Source organism: Arvicola amphibius, chromosome 6, assembly GCF_903992535.2.
Source record: "Arvicola amphibius chromosome 6, mArvAmp1.2, whole genome shotgun sequence".
Classification (NCBI taxonomy): domain Eukaryota; kingdom Metazoa; phylum Chordata; class Mammalia; order Rodentia; family Cricetidae; genus Arvicola; species Arvicola amphibius.
Window position 1 is genome coordinate 124361821 of NC_052052.2, and position 23004 is coordinate 124384824.

The window sequence follows — 23004 nt, forward strand, 5'->3', positions numbered from 1 at the left end:
TGAAGATGATTGATTAACAAACAAACAAACAAACAAAAAATAGGGACTGATAAGACGGCTCAGCAGTTAAAAAGACTGCTCTCTCAGAGAACCCGGGTTCGATTCCCAGCACCCACATGGCAGCTAGCAACCATCAGTAACTCCAGTTTCAAGGGATCCAAAGCCCTTTTCTGGCCTCCATAGGCACTACACACTTATAGTGCACAGACATACATGCAGACAAAACCCTTGTAGGAGTAAAATAAAAATGAATAAATATCAAAAAATAAAAATACAAGTGTCATGGGAGAGAAAAGAAATGGATTAATGAAGATCTTGGAAAGCTGACTATGTGCTCTAATGAGACCCGAGTCAGGTCCAGGATTGCCAAAGAGAGTGACAGTGTCACACCCAGGTTTCTGATACCATAACTCTACCATGGGCTCTGCAAGCAAAGGCATATAAATCTGGGGTGAAATTGGTTTCTTTTCTCCTGTCCCCATTAGCTTTACCCATCAACTTGACATAGCCTAGAGTAACCTGAGAAAGGAGTCTCAGCCAAAGAATTGGTCCAATCAGACTGGCCTATGGGCTTCTCTGTGGGGAGCTGATTGATGGTTAGCTGGTGCAAGAGAGTGCAGCCTGTGGTGGGCAGCACCACCCTGAAGCACACAGTCTTGGGCTGTATAAGAAAGCGAGAAGAGTATGACCTGTGGGTGAGCTGGCAAAGTGGCATTTCTCCATGGCTTCTGCTTCAAATCCCTGCTTGGGTTCCTGCCCTGACTCCCGTCAAGGATGGACTGTGACCTAGATGTGTGTGTGTAAGTCAAATAAATCCTTTCCTCCTGTAAGTTGCTTTGGTCGTGGTATTTGTCACAGCAACAGCGCAGAAACTAGGACACTTTCCCATTCCTTTTGTCCCCTAACTGGTCTTCTCTACCACCCCACAGCTGCTCCAATACGTGACTCAAACATTTATTGGTACTTACTGTACATGGAACCCCAAACTTTGCTGAAGATGTGTCAAACAATGCATGCCCTGGTTCCGGAACCTTCTGGGATTGGAAACTATCATGAATGGGCTAGAAGAGGAAGCATGTGTAGGTGTTCCAGGGTTGCATGGAAGGCAAAGACCTTGCCTGGCCATCAGCAGGGCATCTCTACCATGTCGCTCTTCTGTCAAATAAGAACACGGCAGCCTCTACCTCACCCACAAACCACTCATGCACCCTCTGCACTTTCAAGTAGAAAGAAAGATTCCAAGAATGACGCCCTCCTTGGATTTCTCATTAGCTAATGTGGACAAAAGGCAAGACCACCTACATTCCACCCCTGTTATCTTCCTAGCTGGTCTTAGCCCACAGCGGTCCTTCCTCATCCCCCCCTCCCAGGAACTTTCCGTTCACGCTTGAAGCTTTGGTTTATGCCACTTTGATTTCTCAGCTAGCTCTGCCTCCGGGGTTTTCAGTAGCTTGCTCCAGACTTTCTTTGAACCTCTCACCTTTCTTCCTCCCTCGCTTTTGCCTCCGAAGTCTCAGGAGTGGACTTCTCACTCTGCTTTCTCCCCATCAGCCAGATCCCTGCAGATTGATGCCACACTGACCGATCGCTCCTTTTTGTAATTCATTCTTTCCATTTCTCCATCTTAATACTATTCTCTTGGTTTGCCGTCTATACTTTTCTTCCTTTCTTCCTCCATTCCTCTCTCTGTTCTTCCCCCCACCTTCCTCTTTTCTCTCTCTGTCCTCTAGCTGACCGTGAAGGATTAGTTATAGACTTTCTCTTTTATGTCATACTGTCTACCCAGGCAATCTCATCCACATTGAAAATTTTGTTTAAATAGCAAATTCATAACTGGACCCCAAATGTCACATGTGCCATCCAGACCTTTGTGCCCATGTTTCTGTTTCTGTTGTGGTCTTCATTGTGTGAGTTGTTGGTGTGAGAAGCATCCCCATTGACCTAAAAACAAACCAAAATGCAACTGTTGCCGTGGACATCATTCACTCTCCCCTAGGGTATTAGAGTGTGGCCAGGCTATCCACTTGGCTTATTTCTCCTTACCCCGTCACCTATACCATGGACCACCACTCTCCTGAACTGCACAGGGACCTCCTAACCAATTCTTTTAACCAGTGTTACCACTAAAAATCGGAACCATGATTGTGCCCCCATTCCATTAAAATATGATCACTGATTTTAATATAAAGACCAATACTCTTCACTCGGTCCACTATGCTCTGGATGTTCTTAACATCAATACTTCTATAACCTCACCGCCCAGTTTTCTCTTATTCACTCCTGATCTTTCTATCTTTCTTCTTTAGTCACTTCCCAGTCAATTCTGCTCGTGTTCATGCCTGCCTTTTCTCTCTGCCACCAGGCCTTTGCAAATGCTGTGGACCTTACTAGAGGGTCTTTCCTAGAACATTCATTCCATCAGCCTCCTACATCAGGTGACCTTCAAACACCAGCTCAATTGATGCTGTGTAATGGTGGTGGCCACCACTCACCCTTAAATAAGTGCATGGCACTTATGTATTCTAGTATGATGTGCCCCTCTTTCTTACATAGTCCACAGCTGTCACTGCACACTCGCTTGTGATACTGTCATTAAAGCCGTCTCTATCCCCCTGTGATAGTGAGTTATTTCAAGCTGCGCATGACTGTGACGCCTGCCATGTCTCCATACACACTGATGTATATTCATTAGCATTCACTTAGTGTTTGAGTGTTTATGTTCTCTTTTGTAGTCTGTGTGGATTCTTAGTGCAAAGAAACACCATACAACACCATACACACTCTCTAAACATGAGAAATGAGCTAGAGCAAGCATGGGTCCTACCAACATTTTAGGAAGGCATTTTACATTGAATGAGAGCCGTTGAACAGTGACTGAAACCACAAGAGTCAGAGAAGCAGGCAAGGAGCAGTCATTGTGAGACTGATGTTGCAAAGCAGTACATGAGGGGATCAGTCACACAAGCCCGTGTCTACTCCCTAAGACTAAGACGTAAGAGATTTGCACAGATCCACATCCCAATGAAAGGTCCAGGTCAGAGTGGTCAAAAAGAAGGTATCTGTGGAAGAGTTGACTCCAGAGAGTGCCTGAGTGGTGTTTATGTTCTAGAAGTGGTTTTGATCCAAAGCCAAGATCCACAGACAGGAAACTTTCTAGAATGGTTGAATTCTACTGCTCCTCTGGTATTGGTTGAAGAAAGTTGATTCATTTTTACATGATAGATTCACTCTTCCTTGTTCTTTATTCTGATTTTCTTAGACACTCTGCACACACCAAGACCCACAATGGCTCTTTAACCCTCTCACTTAATGTGAGAGCAACTGTCCACTCTGGCCTCCTACCCCAGCACTTCGACCTGTAGATGTTCTGTTGTCCGGGCTGTCAGGTCTCTATTGCTGGCAGCTTACAGACTTCATGGTACCACTCTTCCATGGGTTCAACTTACCACTCCTGTACTTCTGACTTCCTTTTCAGTTTTGGTGCAAATTGTCTTCCAACCCCTGATGCTTTTACCATGGCAACAGGCGAAAGTACAGAGGGTTCATAGAAAGTCAGACACAACTGTGCTTCCAGGAGCATATAGTTATAGATAATCAATTATTTCCCTCCCCTGTGAAACCTCCAATTGTGGGGGGAAGTACCTTTGGTATCATCTAGCCAGGATCTCTGAGATGACCCTGGAACAAAGCCCCTTTCGGTTTGATGTCTTTAGCAGCCAAGCAGGCACAAAAGCAGATCTTTGAAGGGAAGTGTCAGGATCTCACACATTGCTTGTTCTTCTCAGAGATGGGTCTGTTCCTTAGCCCAGTCCTGTACCTCTGCTTGGCCGAAGACGAGGTAGAAGAGCAGGCCTATGACATCAATAGCAGCTGCCAGCAAGAAGACATTTCTCCAGCCAAGCTCTGGATTCTGGAGGCAGGAAACTACTTGTTAGCAATGGTGGTCTACTTCTTGTACCCTGGTTCAGAAAAGTTGGGGTGCTATACCTTGATGCTCCTTCTCCTAGCTCAACCCAACCTCCACGACTCCCATCTTGCTCCTGGAATATACTGCTGTGTGTCTAACATTAGGCCATCGGTCCCTCTTCCCTCAGCTAGAAAGCATTTCCCATAAGACACTCTTTTGACTCATTCCCTCACTTCTTTCCAGTACTTGCTTAAAGTCACCTTTTCAAAGATTCTGTCTTTGGCCACGTTGTTAAATTGGTCTTGTTTCCCACTCTCCGCTTCTCTCAGCACTTACCACCAATCCGACTATAATTTACTTCAGCTTTCTGTCACTTGTTTTTCAATGTAGATTTAATGGGATAGGGTTGGGACACTTTAGTGTGTTTGTTTGCTAAAACCATGGACATAATACACACTAACATTTAATAGTTTTTTTGAATCAATGAATGAATGACTAAATGAATGAACTAATCAGTCAGTCAAGTGGCAAGAGAAACAAGGTCTATATGACCTAACCCCTAACAGTGTGTTTTCAGAGACTAGAAAGCTTCGAAGCAAAAGGGGACTTGATAAAGTCCATTCTTTGCTAATCTCCTGTCTTTTTCTGTGCTATTAATAGAAAGTCACAGGAAGATTAGAAGTGAGATTTTCACAAATCTCACAGACATCCTTTTCCATGTGAAAGGTATGTCTATATAATTCTTAGGCAATGTTCAAGTTATCAGGTTTAATTATATATTTATTCTTACTTTTTTCTTCTTTTAGGGATTTGTTTGTAAAACAGGGTCTGACAATGTAGTCCAAACTGGCCTCCCAAGTGCTGGGATTATAAGCACACACCGCATTGCTATGCTTATTTTAATGATGTAAAAATGTGACTCTGATGTGGGATTCCCCTCTGTATGCTGTAGTTACCATTACTGAATACCATTACTGTCTTGGGCCTATGCAGGGAATAGAGGTAGGCGGGGAAAACTATACTGAATGCTGGGAGAAAGAAGGAGGAGTCAGGAAAGAAGCCATTTAGCCCCACCAGAGACAGACACCAGAATAAGCCACAGCCACGTGGCAATACACAGATTAAAGGAGATGGGTTAAATTTATATGTAAGTGTTAGCCAATAAGAAGCTAGAGCTAATGGGCCAAGCAGTGATTTGAATAATATAGTTTCTGTGTGATTATTCTTGGTCTGAGCTGCCAGGCGGCTGGGAAACAAACAAGTGGCCTTCTTCAACACAACTCCGGGATGGAGGCTTCAGAATGAAAACCAGCATCGCAGCAGCACTTGTCCTGGGAGCTTCTGCTCTGACAGACGAGCAAGGCGTTTAATGAACACTCAGGAGCACAGGTGTGAGGTGCAGGGAGCTTTCCCCTCTGCCATTCATTAAACATCTTGTTCATCAATTTCCAAAGACTTGTTAGCTTCCTAGCCAGAAAACCACCTCATCCTGGTTTTCCCAGAGCATTCAAGATGTTAACACTGAAAACCTCCCAAAAATCCTGAGAGCCCTCAGTTTGAGGCAAACTATGCTGAATGATCATACAGTACTGCAGGAGAAACGCCATGAATATTACTGGATGTAGGACTTTAACTTGAAAGGCTCATCCTGAAAGAATTCACAAACCATAGCCCACGACCCTGAGCATTCTCACACACACCGTACCCACAGAATATGGAGTTTCCCTCCATAAGCTGAGCTGGGAATGAAGGCTTATTAAGGGCTCCAGACGCATGAGCTTTGAGTTCTTCCTCACTGAGCAACTAAACAGCACCTTAGACTGACTTCTACTAACTACCGCTATTCAGTTTCTCTTACTGATATTTCTTACAATGTTTAATCTTACCTGACCAATAAAAAATCCAGCAACAGTAGGAGCTATGGCTCCCGCTATATAAGAAAAGATTTGCAGTAGTCCTTTGAGAAAGCCAGCGTACCTGGGAAGGGGAAAATCTCAGGTAAGCAAAGGTTTGCATTCTGCTGTCCTATCTCTATGCTTCTCTCTGGGGAGGTTTAGGGTGGTGCATATTACACTTGAACACCATATGCTAACTAATGATCCTTATACTCCTATGCCACAGGCTCAGCCTTTCAGGGGTAGTCTATGCTAACATGTCAACTTCTTGGCTCTTGCTATTGAGCTCAATCTTGTAGCCCTGTTTCGAGATAAAATGTTTCCTCCTCCTGTGTCAAAGACCTTCATGGGATGAGATGGTTGTTCTCTAAACCAGCCTATCTCCAACACGTCTCAGGGGCCCATTGTGTAAAGATAAAACATGTCTTGTTGCCTGAATTAGACCCTGGGAGCTTTATGTCTGGTCTCAGTTCTCTCTGGCATGACTCACACCAGAGATAATGATTCTTTCCTTTGGTTCTATGTCTTGTCCCTTTATTTTTGTGGGTGTATATGTGTTCACATGTGTGCCGGTATGCATGTACATATGTGCGCTACAAGTGGAGGCCAGAAGACAACCTTGGGTATCGTTCTTCAGTTGTTGACCATATTTCTTTTGGAATATTGTTTCTCATTAGCATAGAAATTGCCCAGTAGGCTAGGCCAACTGCAAGCAAGCCACAGGGATCTGTACCTCTTGCCAGCTTCCCAGCACTGGAATTGCATGTGCACATACCTGGCTTGTTTTATTTTCTTTTGTTTTATTTTAATTTTTTGCAGCATGAGTTCTGGGGATGGAACATGTCTACATGCTTGCCTGGCAAGTATTTATCAACTAAGCCATTTCTCTCAACCCCTTTCCCCCTTTATTTAAGCTCCATATAGGACTCCATGATGGGATCTCTTGAGAACTTTCAGTAACCAATCCAATGAACCTGCTGCATTCTTCAGCAGAGACTTACAGGTGAGGTGTCTGCATGACCACAGACTGCTCTTGTTTCAGCTAGGAAAGGCTGCATTCACAATGGCCCACTAGCCCAGAGTCCCTTCCAGGAACTGCAGAGATGTAGCGCTGATGTTACTGTCCCTGCGACCTGATGCATACACTATCTTTTACCTTTGCATCAGGGCAAGGGTTCCTGGACTTGAACTGAACTTCTATGAGGATGAGGCAATAGGGTCCCTACCTTGGAGCAATATCTAAGAAGTTTATGAGGGCCCCTGAGTCACAGAGGCTGCAGAAGACAGACGACAGAACCAAGAAGGCCATTGTGGTGCTGCGGCTAGATCTGACCCAAGGCAGGGGCACGAGGATCCCAGATGAGACAAGGACCCCTGCAGCAGAACAAAAACAATAAAAGGGGGGCTCCAGAGCTCCCACAGTCGCCGAGCATCCAGCTTGGCTCTTACCTATTGCAGTGAAGAGCTTCCTGATAGTCACAAGTCGGAGGATTTTCCTGGAGAGGAGAAAATCTGCCAGTAGTCCCCCCAGGATAATGCAGACACAGCCAAACACGAATGGCAGGGCCGACAAGATTCCGCTCTGGAGATTGGAGATGGTAAGTACAAGCTGCTGCAGCACTTCCCCACTGTGGCCCCGACTGATCCTAAATGGATGACCCAGGTCTGTGGCTTTGCATTTTATACACATCGCTTCCAGTGCAAATTAAATTCTTTGTTACTAGAGCTGTAAACTGTAGAGTTGTAAACTGTAGTTCTGGAGGGAAAATGCGCACATAATTCAATCTTCTTAATTTTTTTTTTTTTGACAGAAGTTCTCACTATGTAGTCCTAACTGACCCAGGATTCACTATGTAGAGCAGGCTGGCTCAAACTCACACACATCGTACAGCTTCTACCTCCTAAGTGCTGTGATTAAAGGCATGCACTATTGTACCTGGTTTTGATAATTTTAATAAAATGATAAGCGCTCTCTTCATATATAAAGATCACTTAGAAATAGTTATTTTAGGGCTGGAGAGATGGCTCAGAGGTTAAGAGCATTGCTTGCTCTTCCAAAGGTCCTGAGTTCAATTCATGGCAACCACATGGTGGCTCACAACCATCTGTAATGATGTCTGGGGCCCTCTTCTGGCCTGCAGACATACGGACGGAATATTGTATACATAATAAATAAATAAATATTTAAAAAAGAAATAGTTATTTTAAAGATTTTGAACTAGGCTTGGTGGTATATGCCTGTAATCCTACAGTGAGGAGGTAGAAATAAGAAGACCTGAATTTGGAGGCCAGCTACATAGTAAATTCCATGCTAACCTAGGATACTTAGTGAATCCCTATCTTAGGGGGAAAAAATCAAGAAAGAAAGAAGAAAAAAATCAAGAAAGAAAGAAAGAAAGAAAGAAAGAAAGAAAGAAAGAAAGGAAGGAAGGAAGGAAGAAAGGAAGGAAGGAAAAAAGAAAGAAGGGAGAGAGGGTGGAAGAAAAAGAAGGGAGAAAGAAAGAGGAAGGAAGGAAGGAAGGAAGGAAGGAAGGAAGGAAGGAAGGAAAAGAAGTCTAATAACATCTTATTTACAACAGAATTTATTAATCCTTTTAAAATTTTTATGCTGCCAATAGAAAAAATCTTGTTTATAAATGCTGACTTCATTAAGTATAGAATTTTTTTTGCATAGGACTTTTAAAACTATGACCCCGTAACCTGATTTGGCGCCACACCTCTGCTCACGTAAGCAGTGCACCACACTGAGGTCAGTGTGGCTCCAAGTTACCGGGCTGCATTTCCTGTGAGGGGTCCTGGCTTAAATTCCTCATCCTGTGGCCACGAGTGAGATCACACAGAGAAACACAGTAACGGGTACACCTTCTTTATACTCACGTCTCTGAGGTTTGCTTGAAGTACAGAGCCGATATATGTGGGTGTGTATGCCATCATCGTGGATAACAGCCAATACTGACAGAAGTAAGAAACTACAATAGCCCAAAGTGGGAGAGATTTGACCATGGCTTTAATGGGAAGAGACCAGCCTGGTGAGCAATCCTAAAAGAAAACGCATGTGATTAACCCCTCCATCACGAGATAGGAGCACCCCATGCTCTACCTCCGAGATGCCCAGGGATAGGGAAAGTGACAGGGAGATTCCTCAATGTACCTCGTGAGCCAGTGAACACCCAATGTATCTCTTCTCAGCAGCGCTGATAAAGGGGTGATTCTGTGGGTCATCATATACGAGAGGAAACCAGATCAGGCAACAGGCACAGCCAATCCCACCTGCGATAGAAGAGCTGTCAGCACTGTGTGGACGCTGTCCTTGGTTCGATGATTTCTACGACCGATAGAATAACTAGTGCACGTACTTCACCCTCACACCCCACATTGTAATCCTGAATGGCTCTGCCATGGAGGGTACTTCGCCACCACTTGACTTAGGTCTTGTTTGTGTAACTTGCTTTTGCCTAAGCCCTAGTGCAGCTGTCAGCGGAGGTGTCAAGAGATGCTGCCTTACTTCCCTGTCCATGATCCAAGGCAGATTAGAGAAACAGAATAGAGGCCACCAGCTGCTCCGTGGGACTCCAGGAAGAACGGCAGCTGCTTCCAACCGCTGCATTCCCAGAGGCTTTGAAGCACACACGTGTTACACTGAAGATGCACACAAGCTCTCAGTGCACGTGCCCTCACAACTGAGCACCAGCCGGTGCTCCTCCTGCCGGACTGCAAGGTTTGCTTCTCCACTGAGCCTTTTCTTGCCTTTCATTTATCTTTCTTGTTTTATGTGCAACTGATTACTTAAACCATTTCTATATGTAGAATGAAGTTAATCACCATCAATCAAATACATTCCTTATCACAGTGTTGGAGAACTCAATATCATCACTGCTGAGTGGCAGTGTGGCTCATCAAACTTGAATGCCATCACTCAGGTGTAATCCACCTAGTTTTGGGACAGTATTTTTCTCTTTTTTATTTTATTTTATTGAGCACTACATTTTTCTCTGCTCCTCTCCCTGCCTCTCCCCTCTCCTTCAATTCTCTCCCATGGTCCCCATGCTCCCAATTTACTCAGGAGATCTTGTCTTTTTCTACTTCCCATGTAGATCCATGTATGTCTCTCTTAGGGTCCTCAATGTTGGACAGTACTTTTCAATGGGCTGAGGCTTACTAAGGAGGATGTACTGGCTGGCAACAAGTCCAGGGTCCTACTTGTCTCTGCCTCCCCAGTATTAAGATTACAGATGTGCACCATGATACCCAATTTTTCACATGAGTTCTGGAAATTAGACTCAGCTTCTTATGCCTACATGGTAATCACTTTACAAACTGAGCCATCTCCCTAACCCAGAAAGGTGTATGCTTGTTATTATATTTCTGACCTTCCCTGTCACCTGGGTAACCTGTCCTTTAAGAGATAAGCTCCAACCACTCCCAACTTTCCATTCCCCCCACCACACAAGCAGATCCCCTGCCTCCTCTCCAGCCTATTCTCTCTCTCTCTCTCTCTCTCTCTCTCTCTCTCTCTCTCTCTCTCTCTCTCTCTCTCTCTCTCTCTCTCTCTCTCTGCCCCCATCCCTCTTCTGAAGAAGTAACTACTGCCTCACTCCCCCTTCCCCCTCTCTCTATCCCTCTTTACCCCTTTCCTCTCTTTCTCTCTGCCTTTTTTCTCCCCCCTTCTCTCTTTCCAGCTTCCCTTTCCTCTCCATAACCCACTAAATAAACACTATACCCAAACTCTCTCTCTCTGTATGGCATATCTTTCTGTCTCTCACCCACCTTGATCTTCCACCCACCAAAGGAACTTGAGACCTTTGGGGACCTGCCGCTGCCCTGCCAAGGCCTCAGGTATCCTGCTGCTGTCCCTCCTGGGATTGGTCCCCCACCACCAAGTGTTTATAAACAATAACAATGCTGATGTCCATAAAGTCATAAGGTTATTCAACTATATAGCCAAATTATTAAATTCATACTAGTTTGTCTTTTGAAATTTACTTGTTTTGTTTTATATGCATGAGTGTTTTGTCTGCATATGTGTGTGTGCACCTGTGGATGTCAGAAGAGGGCATGGGATCCCCTAGAATTGGAGTTACACAAGGTTATGGGCTATCTTGTGGGTGCTTTGAACTGACCCTGGGTCCCCTGCAAGAGCAACAAATACTCCTAACTGCTCAGCCATCTCTCCAGCCCCCAGAATACTAAAATCTGGATTCTCTTTTATAAATCAGCAAGATTTTCACCATGACTAATTTTGAACATTGCCAACTTTACATAAATGCTATCTGTTGGAATTTAGATGACCAAAGATATGTTCATCCCAAACACCCAGCATTCATTGTCATAGAGAAACATTGAGATTTTTAAAATGAACAAACTCACCAAAGATGTAGAAGATATAAGGCCATCCGAGGGTCTGGCAAAGAAGACCACCAGCAATGAGGACGAGGAAGGTCCCAAGCATTGCCCCTGAGCAAAAGATACAAGGATATGTAGCTGAGAGCTGGTCTTGGGAATCCATATGCTTCCTACAGAGTTGAGTGATGGTGACTGAGGGTTGGAGCTTCAATCAAGACTACAACAATACAAACCCTGCTCCTTCCCGCAGGAGCCATATGATCCCAGACACTTATCAGTCTACTTGTGTCTTGGATTTTTTTTTTTACACTGTGTACATACTACTTAACTGATTTATAAGGTTCTTATGAGGGTAAAAGAAATGAATGTATACAAAATCCAAGAATGTTTGCTGCATTGGTAACATGCTATTCTGATCAAAAAGATGGTCTAGGTCTTCAAAGCAAGGATTATGAAGACAGGGTGACTAGGATACAAGGATTTTGTTCTCTTAGTAGTCCATTGCTGAGTACTCTTGGACAGCGCATACAAAATGAGATTCAGATACCAGTTACCTGATCCAGCAATGGTGGTGAGTTGACTCCTTTCCAGTGGTGGAGCCCATTTGACCCATATTGAGTACTGACCTGTTAATACCATAACCTGGGGGAAATTATTCATTCTTAGATATATGAGATCATACTAGAACATAGATATTTGCCAGTTATACTTGGTAAAGATCTTGATACCTGAGCTATGCCTTGGATGACCCGAAGGCCAATGAGCAAGGCTACTCCAGTATCAGCCGCCAATGGAATGAAGAGAGTCAGCACTGAAGAAATTAACAAACCCGCTCCAACCACATACTTGGCTCCAAATACTCCAGCCACATAGCCAGTGGGGATCGGAGCTAAGAATGACCCGTAGCTCAGGGAGCTGAGGAGGATACCCTGGATCTCTGGCGTCCAGTCATACACCGGGGCCTGGGCGACAAGAAGAACTCATTGTTTGGCTGCATACGTGACTTGTTTCACTTCATTTTGGTTTGAGATGGGTTCTAGCCAGCCCAAGATGACCTTGATCTCTTAGTCCTTCTGATCCCACATCCAAAGTCACGATATTACAGCTGTGCTTCACATCTGGCTCAGCTGTTTGACTATTCACTGTAAGACTTGAGACACAGAAGGCAATGTGCAGTTCATTTCAACACTGTTCAATTCTTTCAATTCACCAGTTTCATAAAGAAAAAACCTAAGTATATGCATAGTATATTCTTTTCTATCACCCTGACATGATTAACTGACCAATTAAAATATAGGAGTCAGAGTAGGGCAGTGGTGGCACACGCCTTTAATCCCAGCACTCGGGAAGCAGAGGCAGGTGGATCTCTGTGAGTTCGAGGTCAGCCTAGTCTACAAGAGCTAGTTCCAGGATAAACACCAAGGCTACACAGAGAAACCTTGTCTCAAAAAACAAAAACAAACAAACAAAAAAATTACAGGAGTTCAGGCTGGTATTTGCCTGGAATCCATGTCCTTTGGAGGCTGAAGCAGGAGGATAAGGAGTTTGAAGACAAACATATAAAGTCTCTGTCTCAGAAAGGCAAATACATATAATATTTATCTTTATATGATCTATATGAACTACTATATTTTATATATTATAATAGATGCATATATTATGCATAATAGATAGAGACAGAAGGAAAAGCTCATAAAGAAAAAACATCATAGCTGAGATACTGAGCATTATGTGGAAGAAAGTGAACATAATCTATGAGCCTGGTTGGGGTTGATTTTCATCAGCATAGAAGAAGAATTTATTTTTACTGAATGAGGAACCATGATACATTCTGACTTAGCCAAGGCATTACAGGCATTACATAGAGAGAGATAAAAATCCTTTCAGGTAATCTTTATGTTCTCATATTAAAGGAAATTCATTTGCTCATAAGATGGCCCTTAAAAAAATAATTGAGACTCTCACAAAACATATCAGTACCTTAGATTCCTGTACTGTTTCATTCCAGAAGTCTTGGGAGTCACCAGGGGGTCTTTCAGTGGAAGCGTTGGGCTGGCTGGTTGCTGCTGTGGTGTTCACCATGGCTGTTATGGCAATGCTCAAATTCATTTGTTGGGTATAAATCGAAAAATTACAGAGCTGCAAGATGAAGGCCAGGCCATGTCGCAGTGAACAAAAACCTAGGAGAAAAAGGGTCAAAGGTCATGCAGTCAGCCTGTCTTCTTCTTACGGTTTCTAGGTCTGAAGGAGGCAAAAGACTGGTATCTGTTTGATTCTCAGGAATATAGGAGATCCAGTTCATTCTGTGGAGTCTCCATTCTTCTGAAACAAAGAGCTAGTTCCTTTGGAAGCAGAGCCAGCCTCAGAGATGAGGTTTTCAGGGCTGGGGGATGAGCCATCAAGGGCAGGAACAGGTTTATAGCTGGGACTGCTCATGAGTGTGGTGAGGGGTGGGGTGAAAATAACTCCCAATTCCCTGCTTACACAGCTGAGATCAGTGTGTTCATAACTAACAATAGGATGCTTAGCTTGTTCAGGCTTTGAAGGAGAAGTAGAGTGAACATAATCTATGAGCCTGGTTTAGGGGTGCGAGGTTGAAGACGTGTGTCATGTTCACCTTACTACTGTATTCTAGACTTGCACAAAGCTTCCCGCTGGTCCAATCACTTTAGTTTGACCCCAACCAGGAGGCAGAGAAATCCAGAGGTGACTTGTGGTCACTGCGGTCAAACTCTGAGTTTACAGCTTCCAGCCTTCAGTCAGAAAGCAGATGAAGCTGAAATAGCCAGCCCTGCACCCTTGTGTGTGGAGATGCACTTGTTAAATTCAGGGTTAACAGATGGCACCTTTGGCCTAAGTCTAGGACTGTTTAGCTTTGGAAAGCCTCCCTTCTCCTTCCGAAAGTTCCAGCGCAATTTTGGTCACTGTTGTTTAGACATGTCATATCCCATTAGGAAGGGGGGTCAGGTTATCTTCTCCATGCTTCGCCCATGTACTCAAGTCTTGTCTCTGCCCCAACATAAAACTGCAATCATTATCAAGTACTTTGTGTTGCTTCTAAAACTAAATTAAGTTTACTATCACGGTCTTTATTTATTTGCTTGTTGATACAGGGTTTCATTTCACAGCCCAGGCTGGCCTAAAACTCATGGTCCTACTATGTCAAACTCCCAAGTGCTGTCATTTTCCTCCCTTTGACTTTGATTGGATAGATGATAGACAAACAGATAATATATACACATTTGCATACAAATCATGGGGGGGAATCAATTCTTTTTTACTGTTTGTAACATTGATATCATATTTTCTTTTTGTCCATCAGCACGGTGGGGAGAACACTCCCGCTAGATCAGGATTTAGTGGAAACACTAAATTGTTGCTTGTGTGACATGCACTTCAACCACACTAAATAATCCTATTCCTATTTTAATATTCATGGGCTATATCAGATGGTTTTTTTAATCTTGAAATCAGTCTGCTGGATCTCCATCCCAGACACTCTACTAAAAGTCTCCGTGGCCCCTGCACTTTGCCAGGGTGGCAAAAGAATCTGCCTATAAGGGCCTTGATGACAGCGGAAGCTTTCCCCGCCCGCACAATGATGGCGGTTGCTAGCATTTGACTCTCCTTTGTATTCTTAAAATATTCTCTTCTTCACAGGCTGTTTCAAATGACCAAACAGTTTGCTTTGCTACGTTAACTATAATTTTATTTAGCATACGTCATTGAGTTGAATGTGTAGTTCGTGTACATGTCTATCATTTTGTCCTTGTTAGCTTTGTAGGGGAAAGTTGTAAGTTTTGCATCTTGACAGTGATCTGTGATGATTTAGAGGATAATGGGCCCCAGCCCTAGACCAACAGTCAAAGGCCAAGCTTAGATTCCTATTTCAAATCTGCTCTGATGTGATTGGGGTGTGTTGGTCCACTGGTTTTTATGTGTGTTTTGTTTTTTATTTGTTTGTTTTTGCTTTTGGTGGGCTGTTTTATTTTGAGTTGTTTTGGGTCTTTGTTTTCACTTCCATATGATGGCTACAGGTTTCTTATCTGTTCTGTATCCTTTGAGATTACCTATGAGAAATGAAATAATTAGGAGTAAAAATGCTTTATCACTATTTAGCTCTATTGGTCACTAGTGAGAAGGAGGAAATTGGGGTGCCTAGATCCTGTTTTCCTCATAACCAGAGTTCTTTGTGTGTTATTTTTACCTCTCTTGAAGGATTGTTCTTGGGTCATGCTTGAACTGCTGTCATTGGAACTGTCTCCCACTTTCGTCTTGATGCCTGCTCCAGTAGACATTTTGTCTCTCTCCTCCTAAGGTTCAGCATCTACTTACTGAAATAAAAGAATGTAAGAGCAAACACAGATAGGAAAGCATCCTGTATCTTAGATGATGTGGTCCCTGTCCTTGGCTGTCACTAACAAAATGTGAGACCTTGGAAAGGATATAGTTACCCTAAGTCTTACTAGCTGTATCTTTGAAATGGGAAACTAGCCTAGACTGTCTAGATCAATATAAGATTCTTTCTACATCTGTTTGCTCCCTGTTCTTAAGCTGGTATTTGTAACAACTGTAAATGAAAATTTAAACACTAATTTGAAACTTTATTTGGAAGATTTCAATAGATTAAATTTTCTGGGGTGGTGAAAACTGTCCCTTATAAATGTTTAGGTTAGGTAAAATATGGCAAACAGTTGTTCTTTGAGGCACAGGGTTCCAAAGCTAGAAAGAGCTACCTCCATGGATACAATGAAAGCTTAGAGTCGTGTACTAATTCTTCTGTGACGTAGGGGTGGGGCATAAAGGCAGGGTCCATCAGGGGTGCAGGAGTGTGGCCCAGGGACTATGAAGGATGAAGCCAGGTCCATGACAGGAATGAAATTATGAGAAAGATCCTAACACATACCCAGAAGCCGCAGAGACCCCAAACTTGAAGAATCTCTGCACTTTCACCAGCCGCTGGTTTAAAAACAGGGACTCTAAAATTCATGGCGAACTGCAGTTTTGAATTCACACTATATTCTGAGAACTAAGCCCCTAATGAAAACTCAAGGCTTGTAGCGTGTTCCTTTGATACACACAGATCACAGCCAATCACTACAGGTGAAGTTTCACTTACTATGAGCTTGAGGTTCAAAATGATAAACATCCAGAGAAGCAGCCCATCTAAGCCAATCCTCTGATGTAACCGACGGAAGATAGATGGAAACTTCCCCAAATATACTAGACTCATAATGTTACATAAGGATGCTTAAGGTGATTAAAGAGGAGCTAGAGAGACCGTTTAGTGGTTCCATCTTGCAAAGAGCCTGATTTGGATTTCTGAGCACTGGAAGGTTCTATGCACACTACCAGAGGAAAAGGGTGATTGTCAGTCTTAGCAGGAAACCACTGGCCAGGAAAGACATGCTACATCAATTAAATTTCAATTGTTGTGATGAAACACCATGACCGCAGGAACTGATAGAGGAAAGTGCTTGAGCATACAAGTCCAGAGGACGGAATCCATGATAGTGCAGTGAGGGCAAGGCAACAGAAGCAGGTGGCCGAGGGCTCTCATCTTCAACTGCAGGCACCAGGCAAAGACTACAAGCTGGAAATAGAATACGGTCTGGAAACCTGAAGTCTTGCCCCCAATAACATCCTTCCTCCAGCAAGGTTACACCCTCCAAGCCTACCCTCCAGGGAGCAGAGGAAGCCCTGAATGAATGAAGTCCAGGATGGATCTGTATTATTGACATGGGCACAGCCATACAAGGACCAAGGCCTCAAACCCATGGGAGATGGCAAATCCTTTCCCCATGTGGGAGAAGCTTGAAATTGGTAAAGCCTTCTTCATCTGGTCCAAGTACCAGTGTTTATAGATGATTGATCTCATGGATACAAAAACTAGCTAGCAACTGCAGCTTCCTCCTCCTGGATATCTACAGCCTTAGGCTGCTCGCTTACAAAGACCACCTACCAAGACTAGCTAACTTCTCCTTGTGCTGTACATGAGAAGACACTAAGGTTCTGAGTTGTAGGAGAAGTAGGTGCAGCTCCTTCAGAGTACACACACCCTACTTGATCCTAGCTTTTCTGTACGCGTGTCTGTCATTTTTTTCATTCCCTCACTGCCCCGAGTCAGTTGCAAAACCAAGTCACTTGGGGCATAGCACTACCCAACAGTGCCACCAACTGGGGATCAAGAATTGAAATGCTTGGAACTATGGGGTCTTCTTATGCGAATCACCACACATGCTCATTAGAACGAAAGTGGCATAAAGATTATGAGTATAACCAACCACTTTCTGCTTGTATTTAGGCACACTCCACAAGAAGAAATTCAGGCCTGGCACCATTAACCAGCCAAGACCTTGTGGCTAGGTAGGTCATATATCCTACTGATCCTACTGTTATCATTCTGTTGAATGGGCACATTATTAAACCAACTCCTAATGGCTTAATATATTAATAGATATAAATTTATATATTTAATATATAATTATATGTGCAATATATATTATTATAATATATTAATATGTAATATGTCAATGAAATAAATTTTATAACGTCTTATAACCCTAATCAAAAAACTTTTTACAGCAAGACAGATACAAAATTTGTCAAGATGTGGAAAATAAGAGACCGCAGAATGTTTGGCCCTGAATGGAACACACACACACACACATATGCATGCACGCACATACGCATACACACATCATGCCCCCTCCTCACAAACTCAGGGATTAATATGGAAAAGGAAGTGGAAAGGTTTCAAGAGCCAGAGAGGCAGATGACAACAGGAAAATAATACAGTGTCTTCCAGACACAGCAGGAAGCAGGCCCATATGAACTCACAGTAGTTGTGACAGCATGCACAGGACCTGGGCAAGCTCTGCCAGACTAAACCCCAGCACGGAGAGGGGAGGTGTGCACAAAGTCCCACCCTTAGCTGAGGAGCTATGACCAATTGATAACTGCTGGGAAGGGAGAGAGAGGATACAGACTTGGGTGAGGAGAAGTGGGGAGTGGATCTGAGGATTGTATGTGCTAAATACACCTTGCACAACATTCTCGAAAAACTAATTTAAAAAAACGAGAGAACAAATAAAGTTGTTGGGTGAAAAGCAGGTTGTAGAAAACTAAATTTAAATAACCCAAACTCACACAAAGACACACCTCACATACTTTATGTGTAAATAAGAGATCTAAAAGTTATGAAAGAAAAATTAAGATCTGTTCGTCTAATAGGTTTTGTCATCTCTGTAGGGGGAAGCAAGACAAGTCAAAATGGCCACACAGGAATTTCATTTCACCTCTGGTGTCTAATCAGTGTTTGTGAAACATCGTTGTGATTAAAAACAAATTGGAAAGGGTCTGGAGTGGCAGCTCAGTGGTTCAAGGCACTTGCTACTCTTTCAGAAGAGCCCCTGAATTCAAGGAGGTTTCTGGTCACCACAGCTCTCTTATGGTATCCTCCTGTACTATACACAGGTTATATAGTGTGTGCACACATGCATGTGCTCACACACACACAAACACACGCACACAAATAAAACATAAATGTAAATGAACAAAATTTTAAAGCAACAACAACAAATATTTACCACAAAAAAACCTGTAATTGCAACCTGCAGGGTGTGCAAATTGTTCTTGCTGATGGTATTCTCATGTGTATATGTAGTGTATGTATCTGCGTGTCTCTCTATGTGTGTAACAATCCTAGATGATGAGCCCTACCTGAACTTGGAAGAGAACATCTCAGAGGGCTCAGAAGAAGACGTTACTGAACCAAGCTCAGGGGCACAAACCAACTGTGATGAACAAGCAGAACAGTTTAGCCACCTGGATGTTACGAAAGAGAAAGAGAGGCATTTACAGGGTTACACGTATGCCCAATGGAGCTTGTTGTAGAGAAAGAGTGGAGGTAGAAAGGCAGAGAGGTAGAAAGGTAGAGAGGCAGAGAGAGTTCAGAGCGCATAAGCTGTAAGTATGGATACACACTGAGTAGAGAAGAAGCCCACGCCACGCTAAATGCCTGTGGTGTCTTCCCGGTAGCAGGTGCAAAACTGCTGGGGCACAGAGCCACACATTCCAGGTCAACCAGATGTAGATGACTTGAGAGAAGTCAAAGCCCCAGCTTTCTAAAACCTGCCCAAGAGCCCTGCATAGAAGCTGTTCTGTGGCCACAGCAGAAGTGGACTAACAGATGCTCAACAGCTGAGGAAAGGACCAAAAGGCATGAGTAACCACTGACAGGGGAAGGACCCCTGAAGTCCCCAGTGAGGCGGTCTAAAGATGCAGCAGGGGCTAGGCACCCAGCCAAAAGGCACCACCTGCCTCCTATTGGCCTCTGCTGCCCTAGTCCCGCCCTGGAAGGGTTAGAAGCTTCAGCTAGGATGAGAGGAGAGCGGAGTGGCTGACTAAGGAAGGGGGCATGAGGCTATCCAAACAGCCCCTTCCCTCCAGGGTCCAGCCTGGAATAGAGAAGTTTCACTTACGTAAAGTTTGAAACTTTGGGCTCTCTGTTGTGTCAAGCCTATGAGCTATGAGACTGGGGTTACATGGAGTCTGAACATGGCTTCTTACCACCTGATAACGAACACAGAAGTTGAAGGGCCAAGCAGATGTAAAGGAAGGTAAGGGTGGATGAAGTTTCTCGTGAGGTGAAGCCATTCATCACCTGCCTTCTAGGGAATATGAAATCTGTTCAAATTCAAGATGTGTAGCGTGTTCTGGGTTGAGGATGACCCTGTGTTTCAGAGTCGCTACAAAGGTCACCTAATGTCCAGACATGTCACTACTACAGCTAAAAATGAGCAGTCACAGACAGGATCCTGACTCCCACCATCTGCGTTTAGACAGGGGAGCCTGCCAGGCTGCATCAGGATTCAGAAATGAACTGACAAACAACTCAGTCCAAACCAACATGGGATGGCAGAGTCAAGTGGGTCGAGCCCGAGAATTCTGCTGGAAAAACTAAACTGAGGTGCTGGCTCTTGGCCACGCCGTAGGGAGACGGGTTGACCAGAAACTTCTGCCACTCACTGAACTAAAGATGGAATCCAGGGCCCCATTTTCTTATGGCTTTACAGACCCTGCCAGGGAAGCAAGGCCTAAGAGCTCACGATCATTCAGTAAACATTTGCGGACTAAAAGGAATGTGTTGCTTCCATGGCTTTCTCCAGCATGACTGGAGGTCTTGGCTCTCACAAGCTGCCTTCTGTACATACTTCACCAGAAGTGTGGGTGCCTGGAAATGGACATTCTTGAGTTTGTGAGATAAGTGAATTAGCCAGTTAGAGGCTGAGGGTGGGACGAGGATGAGCGGGGAAAGAGACGGGACTATGGACAACATGCAGGATGCATGCCCTGGTGAGTGAGAGGGCACAGTGTGATCAGGGGAAAAAGAGCAAGAAAGGCACAGCTGGGAAGGGAGCGGGATAGTGTGAGGGATAGTGATTAAGGGCCTAACCGTGACAGACAGGGCGTCTGCTTTGCCTAGTCTAACCACCTAGTCTGCTGCTACCCAGTGGCTATCTCTGAGCTGAAAGGGAAGTCCAGCTGCACGCGAGGATGGCAGCAAAAGAAACAAGTAGCTTCGGCTTGCTTTGGGAGGCAGAAGGCAGTCTGACGTAGCTCGCACAGAGTGAGAAAGGAGATTCAAGGGGGCAGCAGCAGTCAAAGCAATAGGCAGTGGTCACAGGATGCAGGCTCCCGTAGGCCTGGTCAGGGACTGGGATTACTTTAGCCAGCGTGTGACGCCTGTGGAAAGCCTGGGAACAGCAGCCTTGGGCAGCAATTGTTTTCACCTTGGGTGTGGAGTCGATGCTGGCTGGGCTGAGCTGCCTGCCATGAAAAAGCCCACATTCAGATGATTTGGAAATGAGCCAGTAAGACTTGGTAAAGAGATGGGTGTGGAGATGCGACAGGCAGAACAGTAACCATTGGAGGCTCTAGGTGGCTTGAGATAAGAGTGAGTCCTGTCCAATGGAGCTGTGGGGACGGGGATGGGGGGAAGGTTTCCTTAGCACTGTACACAGAAAGGAAGACGGCCCAGCAGACTTCAGTCTTGTGGGCTAAGGCAGAGCTATAAATTTGAAATTTATCAGTCTTAACTATTTCCTTTTAGGGCAGGGAAATTACAAAGAGCTGGGAAAGCAGGTGGGTCAGCGGATCTTAGCGATTTTTCTTACCAATATTGTTTCTTTCTGAGCTATTGGCGTTAACCTGCTTCCCACCCTGCCCGAGTACTGGCTTGCAGTGGGAATGGCGGGGTAATAGCGCTGGTCTCCACTCTAAATGTTTTCTCCTTGTGAGAAACATGGCATGATTCTCATCCACAACTCCCAAAACTTCTTCCGGTCTAGGCTCTTTACTCTGAACCACTGTCCAAAGCCATAAGGGGTGTTATTTGTTTTGTTGCCCACTTCCCAGTGTAATTCCCTTGATCACTCTTTTTTGGTTAAGTTGATCTTTGAAGCCTGGTAAAAACATTGTTTAAGACATTAGCCGTTATTGCCTCAATCTGTTGGCTAATGCTATTTCCTCTTCACAAAAGCAAGTTAAATGCATGAGTGCTCTGCTCCATTTTCCAGCATCAATAACCCTTAGATATGTAAACCCTGAGTTTACAATGGCCATTTATTTATTTCTAGTGGCTTCAGCCAATATTCTCTCTCCTCCTCCCCCTTTCTCTCCCTTTCCTCCCCCACCTTCTTTTTGTCTCCCTCCATTCTTCCCTCCTCCCTCCTTCCCTCCCTCCTTCCCTTCCTCCGTCCCTCTTCTTCTGGAGTTCCCGGGGTCCTCATTTGTTTCAGGGAAAAGCAGCATTCTGCCTCACTTTTCAGAACCATCTCCCCAAAGAAACACAGTCTTGCTCGCCCCCTACTATCTCAACAGAAGAAGACCCACATTCCCAAATCAGCAACAACAGAGCAAGAACTTGAAAGCAAACCTGAGGAAGGCAGTGCGCATGGTTCTGGTTCCAGTCATTATGTTTCTGGGCTTTGTGCAGCTGTCTAACCCTTAGGAGTAAATGATTACCCAGAGCCTGTAGCCCTTATCTCACCAGCTGGAAGTTTTTATTGGCTCAACCATTTAATGTTTAACTTTGTTTTATTGTTTAATTGATAAGCAGATCAAGTTCATTGAATCTTCCTCATACTTTGAGTTCATCTGAAGTCACTTATGTCTTCCTTGATTCTCAAAGGATCCTGATAGTTTGCTTGTGTCGTGTCTCAGTTTACGTTTATGTGTATATTATTTATGTATTGAAGTCTGTGGGGGTCAATATGCACTTGTTGAGGTCAAAGGAGAACTTTCAAGAGTGGGTTCTTTTTTTCCACCGTGTTGATCCCAAGAATGGAATTCAAGTCGTCAAGCACAGTGGCATATCTTTCGCTGCCATGCCATCATGTCAACTCTGACCAGCTCATTAATGATATTGCCACCTTCCATGGTCTCTGAGGTATTACAATTTTCAAAGGATGGGGTTACATCTTGTCTCCTATGTGGCCATTTTCTACCATACCCATGTTTAATAGAACTAGTTTTATACACAGCATAGCTATTGGCCTACAAGTCAGGTACTTATGGCTGAACATATATTCAGGCTAGACACTTACTGCTCTGGGATTAATATAGTGGTTTTAGCACTCGGCAGCTACTATGCTCCCCAACTTCCAGCAGCAGTGGACACAATAGAGCCAATAGCACTTTCTGGTTTTGCAGCTCTTGGGACCCTCGGTCCTACAATGATGGGTGCTGTGTTGTTCAGGAACTGAACCATTGACAGAGATGGTTTTACAGCTAATGGCCCCATGGTCACTGAGACCCTTTGGTAGCTCTCTGGAACTCTTTCAATGGTCAACTCGT

The 23004-nt window shown here is 44.1% G+C and overlaps 1 protein-coding gene across 2 annotated transcripts; it reads right to left on the minus strand.

Moving 5' to 3' along the window:
- Positions 1-2803: 2803 nt before the first annotated feature.
- Slc17a4 (solute carrier family 17 member 4) lies at positions 2804-22153 on the minus strand. Of its 2 annotated transcripts, XM_038335393.2 has the most exons (13): positions 22085-22117; positions 18868-18972; positions 15353-15479; positions 13126-13325; positions 11874-12107; positions 11700-11787; positions 11170-11256; positions 8954-9072; positions 8680-8841; positions 7252-7384; positions 7029-7176; positions 5794-5884; positions 2804-3910 (listed from the first exon to the last, which is right to left on the minus strand). In XM_038335393.2, the coding sequence occupies exons 3-13, from the start codon at positions 15441-15443 to the stop codon at positions 3782-3784; spliced, it is 1482 nt and encodes a 493-aa protein (XP_038191321.1). In that variant the 5' UTR covers positions 15444-15479; positions 18868-18972; positions 22085-22117; the 3' UTR covers positions 2804-3781. The 2 variants fall into 2 exon arrangements, with proteins under 2 accessions (XP_038191321.1, XP_038191320.1); XM_038335392.2 differs by lacking the exon at positions 18868-18972 and having other exon boundaries at positions 22085-22153.
- Positions 22154-23004: the final 851 nt, after the last annotated feature.

Coding starts and splice junctions, on each gene's coding strand:
- Slc17a4 (XM_038335392.2), bottom strand. CDS start 15,443: ATGTCTACTGGAGCAGGCATCAAGACGAAAGTGGGAGACAGTTCCAAT. Junction 12,108..13,125: donor AAACAGTACAGGAATCTAAG/GTACTGATATGT, acceptor CTTGTCGCCCAG/GCCCCGGTGTATGACTGGAC. Junction 7,177..7,251: donor GAAGCTCTTCACTGCAATAG/GTAAGAGCCAAG, acceptor GTTCTGCTGCAG/GGGTCCTTGTCTCATCTGGG.